The 21,972-nt window shown below is 45.9% G+C and overlaps 1 protein-coding gene across 3 annotated transcripts in view; it reads left to right on the top strand.

Annotated features, from left to right (window-relative positions):
• Positions 1-21,972, top strand: part of Arhgef33 (Rho guanine nucleotide exchange factor 33) — a 53,461-nt gene that overhangs the window by 22,009 nt on the left and 9,480 nt on the right. For all 3 annotated transcript variants that reach the window (XM_050163493.1, XM_050163492.1, XM_050163491.1), the window contains 7 exons: positions 1,680-1,809; positions 8,931-9,063; positions 11,225-11,308; positions 12,506-12,589; positions 14,443-14,591; positions 15,385-15,549; positions 16,956-17,766. In XM_050163493.1, coding sequence (XP_050019450.1) covers positions 1,680-1,809; positions 8,931-9,063; positions 11,225-11,308; positions 12,506-12,589; positions 14,443-14,591; positions 15,385-15,549; positions 16,956-17,766 — 1,556 coding nt within the window. The remainder of the gene's footprint in view (positions 1-1,679; positions 1,810-8,930; positions 9,064-11,224; positions 11,309-12,505; positions 12,590-14,442; positions 14,592-15,384; positions 15,550-16,955; positions 17,767-21,972) is intronic.

The raw sequence follows: 21,972 nt of genomic DNA, 5'->3' as shown, positions 1-21,972 counted from the left end.
AGCACATGTCCTGGGATGCCCCCTCCCCATTAATTTTGTAATATCATCTGAGCCATAGTTTTCCTTTTCTTTGGTACTTCTAATTTAGTGTTGGGTTCCCTGACTTCATTTTTCCACAAGTCAAATTTTTCTTCAATGAGCCTTTCTCTTCTGTGCTTGGCTTCCTCTGAGGGAGAGGTGTCTTTGACTTGATACACCCTTAAATTTGACTATGTTTAAAAAAATGTCAAGAAGTTTCCTCTTTTAAAACAGCATCCAGTAATCGTTAAGTGACTACAATATTTTGCATATCTTTTTGAGAATATTGAGTGTAAGATTTAATTTACAATTACATGTGTATTTGTTTCCTCTCTCCTATGGTATAATCTTATTCAAATGTCTCAGTATCTTTAATTGTTTATGTGGTCAAGAAATATTATCCCCCAAAAGAAAGAAACCAAATAAAAAGAAGGAAGGAAGAATGAAACAAACACCCTGCCCCCCAAATAACCTGGAATTTTGTATTATCCAAGCTTGTCAATAGTGAGCTATTAGGTAGCAAAGTTTGTTAAGCATTTTCTTCTGGCCAACAAACCTCTTTTCTGACACAAATAATCCCAATCAGACCAAATCAAACCGAATTCAAAGATACCCAGGTTTAATAGATGGCAATAGATGACAATACTCCTGGGTGGCCCCCGGAAAACATGGAGAGGGAAAGAGAAAAAAGGGGAGACCATGCAGAAACCCAGAGACCACGTGTTAATCCTGGGGGGGGGCAGTTTAGCCTGTGGGAGTGGTCTTGACCTTCCCTGGGGAGGGGTCACCATTTGGTGGGCTTTCTCGAAGGTGGCGTCTGGACTGAGGCCATTTCCGGGAGAGGGAGCTTATGCCGGGAGCTGGGGTGAAGACCCCAGCTAAATATTCCAGACTTTTTTTTATAAAGGGGTACCAAGGAGCTGAGGTGACGCTTCCTACCAAACAAAGTTGCATATTGGTGAGTGATCTCTTTTTATGTCCATATCTTAGTGTGCTATCCTGTTCTACTTGGGAAGTTCAGTGCATCAAGGGGCAAGCTGCCGGTCTCCTGCCAAGAGGCTGCTGGCACTCTGGGACCTGAGGGGAACGTGGTCAAGGGGTTTCTCTTTCTCATTGGATGCTGATTCTGCCTTCTACATCTTTAGCTCAGGCAAGGGTTTCCCTAATGCTGCTTCTCCCATTTCTCATGGGGTGAAGCCAGGGTATACCAGTCCGGAAGTGCAATCTGGAGGCTCGTGCCATTGGTGCAGGTTTACCTCACTTGCTCCAGGCTTAGCCTCTGCTGCTTCTTAGCGGGTTCTCCGTCTTCGGTCACATGATGTTGTGTCCTTTGCTTTGCTTCATGAATCTTATGCTTCCGTTCTGCTTTTCCTCTTGCCCAAATATGCTGATGCCTTTCTCTCTCCCCCTTTCACCCCTGTCCCCCCCCCCCCCCTCTCAAGGGCTGGTTAAATATCCGAAGATGACCTTGGATTTCTCATCTTCCTGCCTTCCCCTCAACTCCTGGATAACAAGCGTGTGCCACCAGGCCTGGTTTATGTGATCCTGGGGGACCCTGCCAACTGATATTTTCCACGTGTTTTTATCGATTTTCTGCCTGGCTTAGTGTTTGGGAGGGAGTTGATTAACAAAAAAAAAATCCCCTTGGGTTTGTTTTAAAGCAAAAAGGCAGACTGTGGCTCTGGAGCTGCTTGAATCTGAGCGGAAATACGTCATTAACATCTCCCTGATCCTGAAGATAAAGGCAACATTCCAGGGCTCAGATGGAAAGAGGAATTCCAAGGAGAGAAGGTACCCGTGTGCTCATTGCCTTTGCTTTTCAGATTGAGTAAAATTTAAGGTAAGTTCTTCCCCCTTTCCACTTTGGGAATACTGGGGCCTAGAGAGTCCCAGGAACAGCCTTTGAGAAGAGGATAGGCACTGATGGCAAGGCCCGAGCTTAGGTTCTCAGCAAGTAGATACTGAGTAGAATCTGTAGGGCGTTCAGTCTGTGATGTGTCTGCCCGGAATTTAAAGTGAGGCATTGTGCGTCCTCAGGGGTGATAGACTCCCTCCAAGTCCTAGGTAATGGGAGCACTGAGTACCAAGGACCATTAGGCAATGCTACCTGCTGATAGAACTCAGGCGATCCCATAGCACCAGGTACTGCGTGGGAGTGCGGGCCTAGGTGTGTGTGTGGGGGGGAGTAGTGCTTCCAGCATGCTGGCCCTAGTGTCACGACTCCCTCTGTTAGGAGAGAACAGGAAAGAGGAAAGAAAGGCTCAGAGGGAAGGACTAAGGTAATAAAAATGAGCTAATTCAGAGTGAAGCAAGGAAAAGAACAATCCTGATGAACGGGAAGTCGGATTATGTGGCCTCATTCCCATAAGCATTTCTTCCGTAAGGTGGTGAACAGTTCGTTCATCTACCCAACGGAGCTCCCACTATTCTGTTCCTTATGCTCCTCCCATTTTACTTGACTTTACCACCACGAGATGTCGCCTCCTACCCAAACCCGAACATCCACTCCCATCTAAATGACTGAGGCGAGGAACTGTTCCCCGACATCTCTCAAGGGTCTTGACTGATTCCGAGGACCATTTTAGTACAGAATGGAGGTAGACAAAACATAGAGAACAGAAGGGTTGACATGGCCAAACCCTTGCTTACAATGATGGCTCTAGACGCTTGCTTCACCTTTCCTCGGCGGCCTGGATTTTGTTTCTTCCTACTCCATTTGGCCCCTTGATTTCCCACCCAGCGACTCCAGAACAGCCTGGCTAACTCTCCTACCTGCTCATCTGGGGCTCCAGGAAGGTTCTGGACTCCAGCTTTTTTGTTTTGCCAAACATACAGTCAGTTTCCGTGACTCAGGTGGAAAAGAAATTGACCTTTTGGTGTGACTTTGCTTCTGTACCTAAGATCCTAAGTAGCAGTGTCTCTTTCTAGTTTCCATGAATCTGGGCGTCTCAGATAAAGGTGGGAAATAAGCTTGTGTCCTGGAACAGTGTCCTGGGTCCTGCGCTCTATATTTGATCTGGATCTTCACGACTCTTTGCCAGCCCTGGGGCAGAGCACTTAGCTACCACTCAGGAAGCCCTGGCACTAGCTTCACACTGGAAAAAGAATGGTCAGAACTCTGTGATGTCTCTAAGGGCTGGAGATGCTCACAGCCACAAGGCCCGTTAGTGCCAGAAGTCAAAGGCAGACACACTTGACCTGTCCCCTGAGCTCTTTCCAAGCCCCCCCCCTCAGTTTTTCTAAGGGTCTCGTGGCTTCTAGGATACCATTCTTATCAACAGTAATGCATTAGGGCTTTTGGAGAACCAGATACATTGAATGCATCACTTCCTATTTCAGAATTTAGGCTTTTCTCTTGAAGAGTCCAGCAAGTCTTACTTCAGATCTCTGTTGATGTGTCAAACAGGGTTGCTAAATCCCTGAATAGTCAAGTCCTTTTTACTTAGTCAGCTCACTTGTGGTGTTCGCTATCATTGAGGACTGAATGGACCTATAATCTTACGCAATTAAAAACAAAAAGGCTATGGCCGGGCAGTGGTGGCGCACGCCTTTAATCCCAGCACTCGGGAGGCAGAGGCAGGTGGATCTCTGTGAGTTGAAGGCCAGCCTGGTCTATAAGAGCTAGTTCCAGGACAGGCTCCAAAGCCACAGATAAACCTGTCTCAAAAAATTAATAAATAGGGGCTGGAGAGATGGCTCAGTGGTTAAGAGCATTGCCTTCTCTTCCAAAGGTCCTGAGTTCAATTCCCAGCAACCACATTCACAACCATCTGTAATGAGGTCTGGTGCCCTCTTCTGGCCTTCAGTCATAAACGCAGGAAGAATATTGTATACATAATAAATAAATAAATATTTTAAAAAACTAATAAATAGGCTATTATATCATTTCCAATAGAGGTAAGGTAATCCTTATTCCACACATGACAATGCTGTCCATATTGGTTGTCATGGTAACCCTCTTTCTGCTTTTCCTCAATCAAGCAGCAAGGGCTTCAACTCAGAGTGTTGTTACTTAAAGTGCAGTGTCGCCTTCTACTATCCTACAGTTAGGGCTTCATTATCCTCTTCCCCTCACTATATTCTTCTTTTTAATAAGCTTTTCTGAGACCTTGATGCCCTTTGCGTACATCTATTGGCAATTTTTTCCATGAGAATTTACTTGATGACTTCCCTCGTCACAAGCCTCAAGGCGTCAGTGTTTGCTGCCCTGCTGGAAACAACCTTGGATTTAAGATAGCAGTGACAACTTGACATTCAAGCCTGACATCGCCACCTCTTTCAGACCTATAAAATATAGTCTTGGGCTTTCTCTGGAAAACAGTGAAGTGTTCAAGAGAGTCCTCAGTTGTTTCAAGCCAGGACTCCCTGTACTTTTCATGAGATAACTCAGAACCCTATTCTGGTGTTTGTCACTTCTCTGAGCAACAGCTCCATGGAAGTCTTTGCTTTGCTTAGAAATGGGTTAAAAAACAAAACCAAACCAAACCTGTCTCTGAATCCGACATCCTGTTTAATGACAGAGGTCTGCTTGTGGCCAGATCACCTTGATATTCCACACATGTACATCCATGACACCCTTGGGAAATGTTTAAAGAAGTTCAGCTTTCAGAGACAAGTAGGCTATCGTATCTTTGTTAATGCATTGTGTTGGAAGCCTGAGGAAATCTACTTGGAATTTCCCTGGGCCATCAAATTAGAGCTCAGATCCTTGCTGGTGTGCAGCTAGTTCCATTGCCTTCTGCTTCTTGTCTTGTTCCTGCCGACCCCTGCTTATATTGTCCTTCCCTATTCCCAGCTCCCCTTCCCCCTAGAATCAAAGGCTTAGATGATTCTTGTTGTCTCTCTTTTCTCCTCCCCAGCATTCTTCGACTTCTCACTTCTTCATTTCCTCTGGGCTTAAAAATGAGACACACAACCAGGCATGGCGGCACATGCCTTTTATCTCAGCATTCGGGAGGCAGAGGCAGGAGGATCTCTGTGAGTTTGAGGTCAGCCTGGTCTACAGGGCAAGGTCCAAGACAGCCAGGGCTACACAGAGAAACCCTGCCCGGAAAAACCAAAACAAACGAATGAATGAATGAATGAATGAATGAATAAAGTGCACTAGCAGGTAGAGGAAAGAGATTTGAAGTAGGAAAGAGGCTTCATAAAACACGAGGAAGGGGCTGATCAGCCCTAGTCTATCCATGACAGAACACAGACTGTTAGGAAAAATCTTAAGATGGGCCTCTCTGCAAAAGAACTCCAATCAAAGCAGATTAGACTGAATTAAAATGCCTGCATTTAAAAATGCAGCACTCTCAGGAGGCAGGGAGCGTGGTGCAGGGAAGACAGAGGGAGAGCACAGGCAAATTCCAAAATGGTGCATTCCTTTTTCCAACTCAAGCCTAAATAGCCTGAGGGAGTGGTCTTGACCTTCCCCGGGGAAGAGTCAGCACGTGGCAGGCTGAGAGGTGGAGTCCGGCCCAAGGCAACTCCCAGGGACTTGAGATGGAGCATTCTGTTCCTTTGGGGTTCCACTGGCGGCCCTAGGATGGATGCCAGGGACTGGAGGGACACCTCCAATCATCCCAGACTCCATGGATATGGGGGTGTCAGGGGGCTGGGGACTCACTTTCAATCAAACACCCCAGAGTCCTTGGATATAGGGGCATCAGCTCAAGTCTGGCTACTTCTTGCGGGCATGGGGTGACATGGGAGAGAGGGGAGTTGGTGTGCTCACGCTCAGCCAGACGTGTGGCTGCGGCAGCATCTGGTTTGCTGTCGTCCTGGAGTCCTCAGGCAGCTGCTTTGTGAGGGAGATGAGAAGGCAGGTGGCAAGGAGAAAAAACAGATTTTAGTTGACAGGTGTCCTTGGTCCAGATGAGTTGGTACCAATGGTGAAGTCCCAGGAGCTGGTATAGGTGTTTGGCATTGTCTGGGGAGTGCTTTGTAGGTTGGTCTTGACCCAGACATCAGGAGTGACCTGTAAAATGTGCTGGCTGGGGTTAGTGTAGGCTCTGGAGACTATTAGTTTTTCACTAGACCTGATTTTTGATTCAGCAGTTGAACTTTTCCAGGGACCTGTGTAGTATCTGTAAGAGAACTGGAACAGATTTACATCTTGGTGTCACAGCAAAAGGCTATTGCTTTAGGTTAAAAGGCATGAACATTTTGGAAGACAAAGGAAACTGGGAACTCTGAACCTCTGAAGAAATACCTGAAACCTGTTAATCCTGGACTATGAAGCCTGTATTTTAGCAGGAAATTTCATTAAATGTCATGGATGAAGTAATAAGTAAATAGTACCTTAAATTATCAAATGCCATTAGACAGATCTGAGAGGGATAAATGAGCAGAAATGCGACCGCTTTTTAGCTATGCAGGCAATCCCAAATCCTCTCCTTAGTCCTTGGAGAACTCCAGCAGTGCCTGCTGTTAGCTGCTGAGATTTCTCCTGTGTGTGTTGGGGTGGGGTGGGGGGATTTAGTCTACCTGTCTTGGCAGGATGAGATTGAGTCCCTGGGTGAAACATCCGTGAAGCTGAAGAGGTGAAAGGCTGGTTTTTGCTGTGTGAGTGGCTTTGCCAAGGCCAAGGGCAGCCTGGAGGCAGAAGGTCCTTCTGTAGCCATGCATCTTCTTGGAGGAGCTATAGGGTGCTGCGGAGCTCCATGTTTGTGTTAGAAGCTCTTTTGATAAATGCCATACTCTCAGATCTGTAAAGGCACTTTAGAACTAGGTACCATTAGCTGGTATTTAAACTGGGCATGTAAGCTAAATTTAGGCATGTATTTTATCCGATTAATTACAGTTTATCAGTGCTAGTAAGTGTAAGAAGGTGAAAAGGAATATTTTAACAAGTCAAAGAATCTTAAAATGAGCACACATGCACACAGAAACATCTATAGAGTTTCACAGACATACTGTGGCCACATTATTTTAACAGAGAGACAAATAAAGTACGTTGTCAGCTGACCAACCCAAAACTTTGGCGTAGGCAGGTGACAAAAGCACAGAGGTGATCCCATTAAGGGCCAGACTAGCAGATGCTGCACAGGAGGGATCAGAAATGTAAGGACGAAACATCCATACAGTTTTAAAGTGGAAGGACAGGGGAAGAAACAAATCTGTTGTAGAGAGTCCCAGACAAAGAGCTAGAGGGAAAGGGCCCAGAGTGATCCCATTATAGCGGCAGAAGCCAGGGAGGCATAGCAAACAGCTCCGTTCGGAAGGAACGGAGATGGCCTCCGTTGTCCTCGGCTGATGGACAGGTGGTCAGGTTTAGATCCCCGAATTTGGAAAGGACGGGAGCCAGCCGCACCTCTGGGCATAGTGCTGGAGCTGTCTGGGCTGCGGAGAGGCAGAAGTGGGGGCAGAACAAACCTTGGGCTTTGAATCAGTGGAGGGGTGGAAGGGAGACAGGAGCACGCATCTGGAAATGGTGGGTTACTGAGCCTTAGCCCCAATTTAAAAGGATCTTTGTAACTATCTCTTGTAGACCAGGCTGCCCTCGAACTCACAGAGATCCGCCTGCCTCTGCTTCCCGAGTGCTGGGATTAAAGGTGTGCGCCACCACTACCCGGCCAGGACAGGCTCCAAAGCTACAGAGAAACCCTGTCTCAAAAANAAAAAAAAAAAAAAAAAAAAAAAAAAAAAAAAAAAAAAAAGGCTCTTTGTAAACAGTCGTTTTTAGGAATCGGCTTGGAATGGCAAGAAACCCATTAGAAGCATATGCCTGTGTGACTTAAGTCTTTCACAGCATGTCCACTGAGACAACTCTTGATCTGAAAATGGGGCTGTGAAAATTGAATGGCAGGCATCCCTGGCCAATCAAAATTCACCTCAGCTAAGCCTGGCTCAGCCTCATGGGTCAGGCTTTTGGCGTGGGCCCATGACTTCAGCCTGAAAAGCAAATGGGTCACCCTGGGAACCCTACCAAACCCTACCGGCATAAGCAAAAAGGGGAACTCACCGAGTGAAGTCAACCTTGCCTGGTGAAAAGGGCGTTTTTCAGCACGTGGCCCTGGGCCCACGGGAAAAAAAATGGACCCTTTCAGTGGGGGACCTCCATCTGTTAGGAAAAATTTAAAATGGGCCTCTCCACCTGTGCAAAGAACTCCAATCAAACCAGATTAGACTGAATTAAAATGCCCAAAGTTAATAAATGAAGCACTCTCGGGTGGCAGGGAGATGGGGGAGGGGTAGAGAGAACACTTGCAAAGCCCAAAACCTTGTGTTCCTTTTTCCAGTTTGAGCTAAATAGCCTGTGGGAGTGGCCCTGATCCTCCCTGGGGAGAGATTGGCGCTTGGCAGGCTGGGAGTTGGAGCCCAAAAGTGGAGTCCTGCCCAAGGGAACTCCCAGGGGGAGGGGACTTGAGATGGAGAATTCTGCTCCATTGGCTCTATTGGTGGTCCGGTCCGAGGATGGATGCCAGGGACGGGGTGACGCTTCCAATCACAGACAACACGGCATCTTTGCCCAGTGATGCCTCTTTAGAGCAGAAAGAAAAAGATATGCAAGCTCCTCCATTGCCCCAACACCCTGACCCTCTAGCTGCAATGTTAACCTAACCTTATCCCTGACCCAAGTGGCATTCTTCTAGCCAGTAGCTAAGAATAGATTGCTTGGGTATTGGAATCTAAAACGCTGGAAAGGATTCCTTTAGGATTTCTATAGAGTGTGGCATACGTGAAACTGTCCCAGCTTGGTTTTTAGCAAGACATTCCTGTGATATGTTCTTTATTAGTTAGTCAATTCACATTTGCATAAGGGGCCACCAGTAAAGGGGCCTTTCACTGTCTGAGGAGAGACTCTTTGCTGAAAAGAAATTCAAAACCCTAATACAGACCTGTGAGAGTGTTTTGGATGATGGGGCCTCCTGTGTTATTTCCTATGGGACCTTTGTGTAATTCTTCCTTTGTTCTATTTCAAGCCTTTTCCCTGGCTCCTTGCGCTACCTTGTCCAGCAGCACTTGGATTTGCTTCATGCCCTGCAGGAGAGGGTCCTGAAATGGCCACGCCAAGGAGTCCTTGGAGATTTATTCCTGAAGTTGACAAACGATGAGGTAAGGTTTCCCCTTTTCTGGTCCAAATAAAAAGGATGGTTTTAATTTTAACATAGTAAAATTACATGTAACAAAACAGGTACCAAGAAAGAATTACAGTTATAATATTTGTATCTACTTTATCTTTTATTATAACTAAGGAAAACTATAATTATAGCTATCTATTGTTTTTGATAAGGAAAATGTGGTACATTTACACAATGGAGTACTACACAACAGAAAAAAAAATGACATCTTGAAATTTGCAGGCAAATGGATGGATCTAGGCATATTGAGTGATTAACCCAGACCCAGAAAGTCAAATATCATATGTACTTACTCATAAGTGACTTTTAGACATAAAGCAAAGAAAACCAGCCTATAATTCACAATCCCAGAGAACCTAGACAACAATGAGGACTCTAAGTGAGACATATATGGATCTAATCAAATGGGAAGTAGAAAAAGACAAGATCTCCTGAGTAAATTGGGAGCATGAGGACCATGGGAGAGGGTTGAAGTGGAGGGGGAGGAAAGAAGGAGAACAGAAAAAAAATGTATAGCTCAATAAAATCAATAAAAAAGAAAAAAACTTGTCTATTCTTCAACTACATCAAAGACTCCAGAAGAATATAATGTTACCTAAGTAAACAGGAAGTGCATTGTAGGCAACTTCCAAAACTCTAGAATTGAGAGAGACATCTTGCTGCCTGGACAGTCATCCAGAGTTCTTCTTTATCACTGTAGCATCCATCTTCAGCCTACAGGCCTACAGTCCATAGTATCTGGCAGGAAATTTGGAGATCTGTGATGCCTTGTACTGGCAAAGTTCATCAGTGTCTTTCTTCTGTGTCCTAAAAAATGCCTGGCAGTTCTCTCATGAAGCAGGAACCCTGAAGGACTGTCTCATTTTTCTGTGGGTCCTGTGTGCCCAATTCACACAGCACACCATCAAGAAGTTCAGGCAAGAGCAATTTCTTACCAAAATGGCTAACCAATTCCATAAGGAGCCTCTTAAATGCCTGATGGTGGACACTACAAAATAATCCCACACTAGTTCAGAATCACATATAATAAAGGGTTATTTATTTAGGGGTAGACTCACAGATCACAGTCCTCTGCACGAACAGGCAACAGGAACCAAATCTAGCAACTGGAAATGAGAGCCAGAAGCAAGACAATGAGAGCACACTTTACAGCTGCATTTATAATATAAGAGACCATGCCTAAGTGGGCTGGTATTTTTAAGGCTATTGGCCAAAGGAGCTCCCATCTTCCTCTTGAAGTAATTGGTGCTGCCAGGAGTAGATGTGTCTCATTGTCATGAAAAGTCCTAAGTTCTTAAACATTTTAAATGCCATATTCTGTTAGTCTTTGAAAGGTTTGAGGAATTACTATCATTCTGAAATATATCTCTGTACATATAGAGAACCTAACTAGCATGACTACAAGTTTAACTATTATATATGACTATTATTAACCTGTATTTTAATTATACATTACATTTTTAAATGAGCTGGCACAAATACAATACCTTAATTGAGAGCAGAAATATACATATAACAAAATTGATCTTAAATTTGTATCAATAAACTAATATCCATACCAATGCAAAGCATTCATCTCTCATATGCCCCTTTAAATGTAAAAAAAAACATTTATAAACAATCATTTAGGGTAATTGGGTGTAGTTCTCTCTAAACTGCTTCCTGCTTTTTGTTGAGCAAAGTAATTTTGGGGGTTTAGAATCCCACATCAATCAAAGAAAACAAAATTAAAAAAAAAGATTAACAAGGGGCTGGAGAGATGGCTCAGAAGTTAAGAGCACTGGCTGCTCTTACGGAGGACTGGGGTTGGTCATGATAACCTGGATGGTCACTCACAACCATCTCTAACCCCAATTCCAGGATATTTGAGACTTTCTGGCTTCTGAGGGCACCAGGTATTGACATGGAGTACATATATACATGTAGACAAACACTCAACACACATAAAATAAAACTAAATCTTTATAAAGAAGATAAATAAAACCTCCAAGAGCAAATAAGGAACACAGTTAATAAATTTTAATCAATAAAAAATATTCTCTGAATTCTGCTCCTTTTTATGTTCATGGTAGTATAAAAATGTTGTCATTCCTGTTTTTAGGTTCTTACCTTGCATTTTTGTGTTTGTTTTAAAGAATAATTTCTTGGATTATTATGTTGCCTACCTGAGGGATTTACCCGAGTGCATCTCCTTGGTTCATGTTGTGGTTCTGAAGGAGGTAAGTCAACTCTATGCACAGCTGCCCTTTGTGTACCCATCCTCTGTATCATGTTGCCGGTCGCTCAACAGTTTGATATAGCATGTGCCCTGTGAGCTTGTGTTCCAGGCCGAGGAACGCCTTGGCCGTGTTACTGCTGCCCCTCTTCTGTGTTAAAGGTGTCCAATAAAGGATCGGAGCCATGCTCTGGTCCTTGCAATGCTTTAATGACCCTCTGATCCACTACACTGAACTACAGACAAAGCAAGTAGGTAGTCCAGAGTTCTCCAGCATGCAGCTGTGTGCTGTATGTGTTGTTTTCAGGCTCAGAAAATACGGGTTTCAGTTCTGGACTCAAATTGTCCTTTGTCAAGTGGCTCCATCATATTCCTTTAAGCATGGCCACTTCAGTGGTTTATTTATTAGGTGTTTGGTATGCATGTCTAATTACAGGGGAAGGCGAGTTCAGGTACCCTCTCTGTTACTGCTAAGAGTCTTAGCTGGAGTCATCCTTGTGGCTTCTTAGGAATTTCCCTAGCACCAGGCTTCTCCCTAAACCCATATATGAATAAGAAATTAAAAATAAAAAAGATAGGCAAATTCATTTTGTTATTTTAAGTCAACAAGAAAATAGACCACCAGAGTCGTAAAGGTTAGAGTAGCTGCAGCTCACAAGAGACGGAAGCCTATGTCTTACTTTCCGCGTCACCTTCCCGAGTCCTCCCAACCAAAACAACTGTCTCATGCTAGCATTCAGTGAAGGTCTGCAGCAAGGAAAAGAAGGGAACGTATAGAAGGGGAGACCATTGTGTTTTCTGCTTCTAGGCTTACTCACCAATTCCTAATCACTTTCCTGTCTCCACTTTTGAGAGACTCTCGTTCACACTTACTGAGTATTAGTAGAAGACTGTCTGGAAAACCTTCATTCATTCATTTAATTCAAGCACAGCTTACTGAGTGCCTACTTCTATCTAGCACTGACTTTAGAAGGGTCGGGGAAGGAAGGGACAGCTTGGAAACTTGCCTCAATTCAAAAGAAGTACATGTTATGTTCCCTGCTGGAGAAGAGTTGTCTCTTTGGACATGACCCTGAGCGTGTGGCCTCTCCAGTTAGAAGATGCTTTGGAAATAAGCATTTCCTATCTGGTGGGAGGGATCTCTGGGGTTCTGTTCGCAGTGTGGGGACCCTGAAGAGTGACCCCTTTTTTTCCCACTCAGGGTGATGAGGAGATCAAATCTGACATCTACACCCTGTTCTTTCACATCGTGCAGCGCATCCCGGAATATCTGATTCATCTCCAGGTGAGCCCGGCTGCACAAGCCAGCAGACTTTTGCACTGAACTATGAGTTTCAGCTTCCAAATTAGCAATACTATAACGGCTCAAGGACTCATTAGTGTTTCTAAGCAGTCGTCATATGGCTTAGCTTGTTATGGTTCCACCACACCACACCATACCATAGTCTGCGGGATGAGCTAAAGTCTTGAAATGTTTGATTTATGATCCTTGTCTTTGAAGTTCTAGCTTTACTTCCCAGCCATCTCCACTTCTGGGAGTCCAAGATCTTTCGTGAACACTCTTCATAACATCTAAGTTCCTATTCAGTCCCCTCCTCTTTGGTTGTACAACCTCTAAATGTCACTTCTGGCCTCTTAATTTCTGCCTATACTCCTATCCTGATGGCCTCTGCTTGACTTGGGTCAGGGTTCTATCATACAGTACTCATACCTTATGTCCCAGAAGGGCCGTGAGAGCCCATAGCCCTGCAGAGGACACGGAGTTGAGTTCAAGAATCATTTATTAGTAACCCCCATCCTTGTGATACCCATGTGCTCTGGTGTAGGGTTGACTGATCTTAAGGAATTCAGTGAAAACATCTCAGAATTGCGTGTCATTAACCTCAGCTAGAAGCAGCCCAGACTCAGTATTGAGATTTTTCACCCGGATATGGCTTTTCTCACAATATTTATCTTATGGATTCTTTCAACAGCTTTATGAAACAGGTATTATCATTATTGTCATTTTTCATAAGGACATAGAGGACCAAAGCAGTCCCAGCACTGTGTTCAAGATAACACACCTAGTAGGCAAAACCCGTGGGCGGAAGCCCAGTCTTGCAAGCACTAGGTAAAGAGGTCTGAGGGCTACTCTCTACTTTTCCTGCAAATCCTTCTTCTATCATTTATTAGATGCATGAGCTAAAGAAGATGACCGAATTCGGTGTCTCAATTTCCTTACTTAGTATCTATCTAACAGGGTTGTGATAACGAAGATAAAATTGGTTAGCTCCTAGAAATAGGAAGGAGTCAACAAATACATAATAGAGCCCTTGAATGTTAGAAGGGCTTTTGTTCCATGCTGTGCCACTGTAGCAAAATCCCTGAGGCTGAGTATTTTTTAAAGGGAAGAGGTTCATTTTGACTCACAATTCTGGAGGCCCAAAAGCATGGTGGTGGTGATGATGTCTGGTGACCCCCTCACGGTAAACACAGTGGCAGCACAGGTAACAATGACAGGTCACACAGTATGAAAGAAGAAGTAAGGGAGTGGTGCCTAGGCTCACTTTTCTGTAACTATTTTTTTTTTCCATAAGAACCTACTCTTTAAAACCAGCGTTAATACCTTCATGAACATGGTCAGCATCCAGTCACATTTTACTAGGTCCCACCATCTTTACAAAAAAATCATTACACTGTAGACTGAGCTTACAGCACCTGGACCTTTGGGAGATAGACCATAGCCAGACCATAACATCAGGCAATGTAATAGGAAGGGCCACTGTCCACCCCACCCACCCCACAAGCTCACCCGATGGCTATCATTCTCAGCATTGGTCTGACTCCTTTAAGTATTGCTTATGGATAGTAGTTGTTAGAATATCTTTATTACGTCATTTATCTAATTATCGGGTCTTTCTAAGTTTTCAAAATGGAATTATATTAGGTCACCTTCAACTCACACAGAACAGACTAACTTCTATTCTTTTGATGTGATGGACAGAGCAGTAAGCCTGAGCTGTCTGCTGGTCAGACAGATGGACCATGTGTTTGAGTGATTTGATTGAAACGCCCAGTAGCTCAAACTGAGGCGAGGAGGAGATGGAGCAATTCTTCCGCCTGATTTTGCAACACCGATCCCTTTTCCCTTCCATCCAGAATGTTCTGAAGTTCACAGAGCAGGAACACCCCGACTATTACCTGCTCCTCGTGTGTGTCCAGCGCCTCCGCGTCTTTATCTCTCATTACACCCTGCTGTTTCAGTGCAATGAAGAACTGCTTATTCAGAAACGGAAAAAGCTCAAAAAGTAAGGTTGTGACGGTGCAGCACCTGACGAAGGTTTCTGAGAAGAGGGTGCAGACCAGTCACTTGAGTGTCTGGAACGGGACGAAGGGAGGTGGCAAGAAAGGTGAGGGGGGGGGGACAGCTAGGCTGGCCACAGGAGGGAGACACCTCTGGCCTGGTCAAAGTAACTTTAGAAGAAAAGCACCTGGGCTCTGTTGTTCCCATTATGTCGCTTCCCTTGACTTTCCAGGTTCAAAATTGCAATTTAATAAACGTTCATTGAACCTGTGGCTAGGTACTGTTGTGCCCAGTGAATATACCGCAGGAACGAAACAGTCATAGACCTCTACCACATGGGGCTTAGTCTTTAGAGCCCGGCAATGGAGAATAAGTTAGGTGCTAATGATCACTGAGGGAAAAAGAGTTGGGGGTATATGTGTCTGAATAGATTTCACAGTATGCAGAAACAAAGTCAGGCAGCATCTGGGCCTCGGAGAATAGAAGCAACCCACAAACATTTCCTTAAACATCCTGCTTATCTTGAGAACATTATCATTTCTCTGTTTCCAACTAGAAAGACAGCATCTCCTAACCCAGTGCCTTCCTGACAGGTGTGTCTCAGTACCATCCTGCATCCCCAAGCTCATTTCAATTATCATGTAAGCAACCTGACATATGGAGGGCTCCGGGGATATAGAACCCGTCACAGAAAGCTTCATCTGAGAGGCAAATCTATTTTTCTTAGCATAATCTCTGAGTCCAGAGAGCCAGCCTCACACTGTGCAGTCTGAGATTTAGTATTTCCGCTCTGTCAGGTCGTCCATGGCAAAGCTGTACAAAGGGCTGGCTTCCCAATGTGCCAATGCTGGCCAAGATGCTTCCCCTGCTGCAGGCCCGGAGGCTGTTCGTGACAGTGGGATCCACTCAGAAGAGATGCTCCAGCCCTATCCTTCGGCTCCCACTTCTGCCCCTGCTGTCACGTAAGCATCTGTTGCTAAGGAACATCAGCCGTGGTGCCCTTGAGTCCCAGGCAGTTGTAGAGGTTAGCAGCATGGGCCACATTAGTTCTCCAGAGCTCCGCCTTGCCCCATCGTTTCCATATCAGCAGCCGAGCAGTTGATCTGATGTTTGGATCCCAGAGAAAGACACTAAGAGGTGGATTTGGAAAGCGCCGACAGGCGAAGTAGAGATCCACTTTGTGCATTACTTCAACTCTTGAAGCAGTGAAATGTTTACCTTCAGTATTAAAAAGTAGAGGGGGAAAGGCCTACAAATTACCCAGGCCAAACTATGGCCATTATTACACTCTGTGTAGGGAAAATAAAAGTATCAATCTTCTAAAATAAGAGTATTGGTGTAAGGTCAGCTCAGCTCACTTTTTTTCATATCTGTAAATGTGAGTCCTAAGTTTCATTGTAAGATCGATGTCTTGCAATCTCTTAAGATATTAGTGTTAGTATTCACATATGCATCCATATACATTTCAGACAAAGAATTAAAATATGTATAAATAGAATAAAAAATTTTAGTCAGCCTACAGTAGTTCAGTTATATCTGTTTGGTTAAATAAGCAAAACAACAAAAATCCTACTTTTTAAAAACTGTGTAATTTGCTGTGTGCTCCCAGACAACAAAACTCTATAGAAACTGGGCAAATTCAGTTTTACATTGTATTAATATTCTGTGGGTGGTCATTTGAGACGACTGCCAAGAAACTTTTTAAAGATTTATTATAGAAATGTAAATTTTACACAGATGAGTTTATCCTAAACAAACCAACCAACCAACCAAAACGGCAACAACAAAGTGTTCAGTGCTCTTGAAGAGGTCCCAAATTTGGCCAGGTGGTGGAGGCACAGCCTGGTCTACAGACCGAGTTCCAGGATAGCCAGGGCTACTCCCTGTCTCGAGAAAACCAGGACTTTATCCTCTGTATCACCATCCAGAGTTCAACAGATTATTTGGGAACACAAGTGTTTATGTGTGAATATCTAGAGGCGGTATCAAGTTCGCTTTCCAGTATTCTGTATGTGACTCTGCCACAGCAAAGGGAGAGAAATTGAAAGGGGATGTCTTGGGAGTTGCCTGGTGGCAGGGAGGATCGGAGTTTGCATCAGGCCAATGATAACGTCAGCCTTTGTCGCTCATGTGATGTCTCAGTGACTTAGCTTGGAAGTTGAGACAGATGATTTTCCTGGCCGCTGTTTCCACTCTTCCAGGAGGGTCTAGGCATTCTTGAGAGATCTCCCTAGTTAGTCAGTGGAGCTTGATAGGTCATCCACGACCGCACTTGGGAGGGGAGGAGAGGAGCTGGCTTGGGGTTGCTCGCTTGGAGAGAGCTCAGCACTGTTTGATCGTCTCTCTTGTACCGTTTCCCCCTTTAAAGACATTTGATGCCCTCGGCGAAGAAAGGCCAACAGCAGCAGAGCCTCATGGAGAGCATGCAGCCTGGGAAGCCGGGGGACTGGGAGATGGAGAGCAGAAAGCACGAGCGACCCGAGAGCCTGCTGGCCCCGGCGCAGTTCTGCGCGGCCGAGCAGGACGTGAAGGCGCTCGCCGGGCCGTTGCAGTCCATCCCGGAGATGGACTTCGAGCCGTCCCCGGCCGAGCCGCTGGGCAATGTGGAGCGCTCGCTGCGCGGCCCGACCGAGCTCCTGCCCGACGCGCGCGGCTTCGTGCCCGCCGGCTACGAGGAGTTCGAGTACGGAGGCGAGATCTTCGCGCTGCCCGCGCCTTACGACGAGGAGCCCTTCCAGGCGCCGGCGCTCTTCGACAACTGCTCGCCCGCCTCCTCGGAGTCCAGCCTAGACATCTGCTTCCTGAGGCCCGTCAGCTTCGCCATGGAGGCCGAGCGGCCCGAGCACGCGCTGCAGCCGCTGCCCAAGAGCGCCACGTCGCCGGCGAGCAGCAGCAGCGCCTACAAGCTGGAGGCCGCGCAGGCGCAGGCGCACGGCAAGGCCAAGCCGCTGAGCCGCTCGCTCAAGGAGTTCCCGCGCACGCCGCCCGCCGAGGGCGTGGCCCCGCGCCTCTACAGCACGCGCAGCAGCAGCGGCGGCCGCGCGCCGCTCAAGGTGGAGCGCGCCGCCGCCCCGCACGGCCCCGCCGCCGCCGCCGCTGCCTCCCGCGGGGCGCCGCGGACCTTCTTCCCCCAACAGAGGTCCCAAAGCGAAAAGCAGACCTATTTGGAAGTAAGGAGGGTAAAGTAAAACCGAGCCGAAGCCCGCCTCGGCGCCCCGGGCCTAGATGTTAGGGCCAGCCCCGTTTCCCTCGGCGGGGAGGGAGGGGGCGGCAGCCCGCACGCGCCTGGTGACCGACTCTGGTCGTGGTGGCCTTCGAAGGCGAGTGGCAGGGCGGCTACCACGCCAAGAGCACGAAGGCAGGGAGAGCGAGACGAGACCTCGGTGCATAGACGTGCTAACAGACGCGCCAAGAGGGAGGGAGAGACGCACACAGGGAGTATGAATTAACGAGTGAACCAATTTCCTCCCTCTAGACGGGCGCACCGCCTGCTCGGTCTATCTTCTGGTCCAGATGTATAAATTACCACGCGCTGTGTGCTGCCCTGCCTCAGTGGCGACTTCGAAGTTTGTTGCAAAGAGAATTCAGTTTCGCTTGCTTTCTTAGAAAAGAGCTGTATTGACTCAAATGCTCCTTTAGCTTCAGCGAATGTTGAGGCATGTTGATATCTGTCCTTGGTGTCTCCAGGCCTTGGGGGTATTTAAAAGTGTTTTCCATCCCTAACCACCGAGAAGCAGGCGACTCACAGGTTTATCAATGCGACAGAAACAATTGATTAAACTTATTAACATGATAGCACTCACTTGCGCCTCCACCCTTTCACTCGTTATCAAGAGAGTGGGTTAAATTGATGCTTGCAGACTCATTTAAGTTTCCAGCCCACACAGAGCCTGCTGTGTACCAGGCAGGCTCTGTGTCTCGATTGCTGAAACTTCGGAAATAAAGTCCGGAATGTCCCACAGGCATACATAGCACACGGAATTACGATGAACATATAGGAGGGATATCTAAAACATCTTGGGGTGATGATGTTAGAGAATGCATTCTAGCTACACTGAATATCTGAATTAATTTTTGAACACTTCGTGGAAGCTTTTTGGGGGAAGAGCAAGGTCGCAAAGCTAAAAAAAAAAAAGACTCTTGGACATAGAACTGGGTATGCTTTTCCTTTTGCATATTGGGAAAGAGGGCCCAGAAACAGGAGGGGAATCGATCATGGCAAGCCCTGGCGTTTACTGCCCTCCTGGGGTCCAGGGAATCAAACCCCCAGAGAGGAAGAGCACCCAGTACTGTAGTCTAGCAAAACCGCTGACTTTCTTCAGGAGTCTGAGATTTTTTTTTTTTTCTTATGGCTCTGATTTCTTGGACTCGAAACCTTAAAAAATTTTATTGGGTAAAATTTCTGAAAAAGATCAATCCTAGGTAGTCTTGACAGTTTATTAAAAGAGGAACTAGAAGGAAAATAATAGTACCAGTTTAAACTGGAATGGGCAGAAGCTTACACCAGAATCTTCAAAGTAGTATAGTCTGTTGCTATAAAGAATGCTTTTATTTTACATGTTCATAAACATGAATTTTTTTGCCCTAAGTCACATGTGAAATATTTGAAAAAATGGAACAATTGCTGGGGAAAAAACCATTAGAAATAACAAATATTATACCTGAGAAGCAAACAATAAGTAATATATTTGTGGCTGTTTACCAGACGGACCTCATAGCAATAACAATATACTAGCATCCCCTAACATGGGAAAACACGAATCAGGTCAAGAGACACCAAGGAAAAACCCTGCAGAGTTCAAGTGAGAAGGGGCTGTGTATGGATATACATGTTTATGCATGTGTATGCAACACATGCATGTTTGTGTGTGTGTGTATCTGTATTTAATGTGGGGATAGGATTGGAACTAGAGCTGTACAAGATAACCCTGTAGAACTATATTCCTAAAGGGATCAGTTTTCCGCTGCTGGGGTTAGCAGAACCACTCGGCTTCAGTCTACTCCACCCCACCTGTGGCCAGAGGGCTCAACTCCAGTTTTGGTGTCTTTACTGAGAGCCAAGAAAGAAGGCAATGTGCTTTAGTGCAGAGCGCCTGACTGGGCAGTAGGTACTAACTCTAGGTTCTAACCCAGGCTCCATTATCAAATAGTTGCCTGCTTTAGACAAATCACATGGCTTCCCTTTGCCTCCAGTTTCCTTGTCTATGAGAATAAGGTGATTAGGGAGCTGGAGAGATGGCTTAGCAGTGAAGAGACACAGGTTCACTTCCCAGCTCACACCAGTCGTTAACTCCAGTTCCTGGAGATCTAACACCCCCTTCTTATCTCCTCAGGCATGGTGCCGACATTCATGCCAGAACAACAAGATAAATCACGAAATAAATTTGTATAATAAGTAAGACACAGGATGGCTCAGCAGGTAGCGCTGCTAACTTGAAGGCCTGTCTCTGGGCCAGACCCACAGATGGCAGGGGGCACCAACTCCCGAGTCCGGAGTTGCCTCTGGCTTCCACAAAGGCTCCCTGGTACCACTGCGCCTGAACTCACGCACAGGCAAACAAAAACCACTAAAATTTCGGCTAGTGAGATGGCTCAGTAGGGAGAGGCTCTTGTCTCCATGCCTGAGAAGTTGCATTCCAGCCTCGAGCCTCTGGTGGAAGGAGAGCTGGTTCCTGCATGTTGTCCTCTGCCCTCCGCGTGTGCTCTGACATGTGAACCCATGTGAACCCTCTCTGGTGGAAGGAGAGCTGGTTCCTGCATGTTGTCCTCTGCCCTCCGCGTGTGCTCTGACATGTGAACCCATCCTCCCTCCTGAATGATAAATGTGATCGTAATTTCTAAGAAGTAGATTACCTCACAGGGTTGTGAAGATCAGACCAAACAAGGTAGTTTGACAGTACGCTTTGTACAGTATGAAATGCTATACCAATGAAAGATGATAGTAAGACCATGGTTCCACAGACAGATTTTTTAAAACAATTTATGGTTTCCCTGAACAGATGATTTGATGTGGATCCCAGTTAAAGACTACTTTAATGGAGGGTCCACAGTTGACAAGAGGCGAAGCCAAGCCCCTGCCTTCTGTGGTCTCTGAAATTCTAAGTCTGAATATTCTATCATTCAGAGCAGGTGTTTTGGCCAGCACTATAGCCTTGTGTTAGTCCCCACAGGCACCTCCCAAAATGTGGTCTTAGAGGTAATAGTGAGGCATTAATCTTATATTTTATAAATTTTATCAATCCAGAATCTGTAGCCAGAGCTGCTGAATCAGAAACTACTCCTTAGGATTCATAGTTAGGTATTTGCTATAAACAGTAAGTGTATTGGACAGAAGCTTGCCTGAAACCCCTGATTTTCATATCTAAATATGCACAACAATTATTTATACACTAGGGACTTTGCTGCAGAGACTCCACGCTTAAGAATCTGTGTAAGCAACAGCGAGTGTAGATGGTCCTAGGGTGCCAGGAACATACTCTGAGGAACACTGCACTAAGCCACAAGGATGCTGGGCCCCATGGTTTAGATAGAATCTTAAGCAGCATTTCAGACTCTGTAGGTCAGCTACTGCAAGCCCAAGTGAAGTTCTCAAAGTCAGATCTACAGATCTAGAAGTTCCCTAGGGAGACTTCTTGCCTGTTGCTCTCTGTAGTCAGCCATTCAGCTGGACTTCCAGGGTGCTGTTTGCTGTGTTTTCTGCTTTGGCTTTAGGGTTACTCAAGCAGGATGTGAGTTTATGTACATACCCATCATGTGTTTATATATGCACTTACATATATGTGCACATGGACTGGAGAGATGGCTCAGACCTTAAGAGCATTGGCTGCTCTTCCTTCCCAGCACTCACATGGTGCCTCACAACTGTTTGTAACTGCAGTTCTGGGAGTTCCAATGCCCTCTTTTGGCCTCCATAGGTGGCAGACACATGGTACACAGACATACAAACAGGCGAAACGCCCATCATACATGTAACATACAGAAACGAGTCATTTGGGAAGAGACGCCTCAGTTGGGAAAATGCTTCTGTGAGATGACTGTAGCCAGGTCTGCGGGGCATTTTCCTGATTACTAATGGAGAAATAGTGATGGAGGAGGGCCCAGTCCTCTGTGGCGTGGGGCTGCTGCCCCAGACAGGTGTTCTGAATCAGTCTTAGCAAACCATGGAGAGTCAGCCAGTAAGGAATATTTGTGCATGGTTTATGCTTCAGTTCTTGGCTCTAGGCTGCTGCCCTCCCTGAGTTCCTGCCCTGACTCCCCTCAGTGTTGGACTGTTATCTGGAAGTGTGAGATGAAATAAGCCCTTTCTTTCTGATCACAGCAATAGGAAGCAAATGAGGACAGAGGGCAACTTATGGGGGTCTACTTTGTCCTTCCACCTTTTTGTG

Source organism: Alexandromys fortis, unplaced genomic scaffold (genome assembly GCF_014885135.2).
Source record: "Alexandromys fortis isolate MF-2015 unplaced genomic scaffold, M_Fortis_MF-2015_v1.1 scaffold_136, whole genome shotgun sequence".
NCBI lineage: Eukaryota > Metazoa > Chordata > Mammalia > Rodentia > Cricetidae > Alexandromys > Alexandromys fortis.
This window is presented reverse-complemented; position numbering and strand designations above follow the sequence as displayed.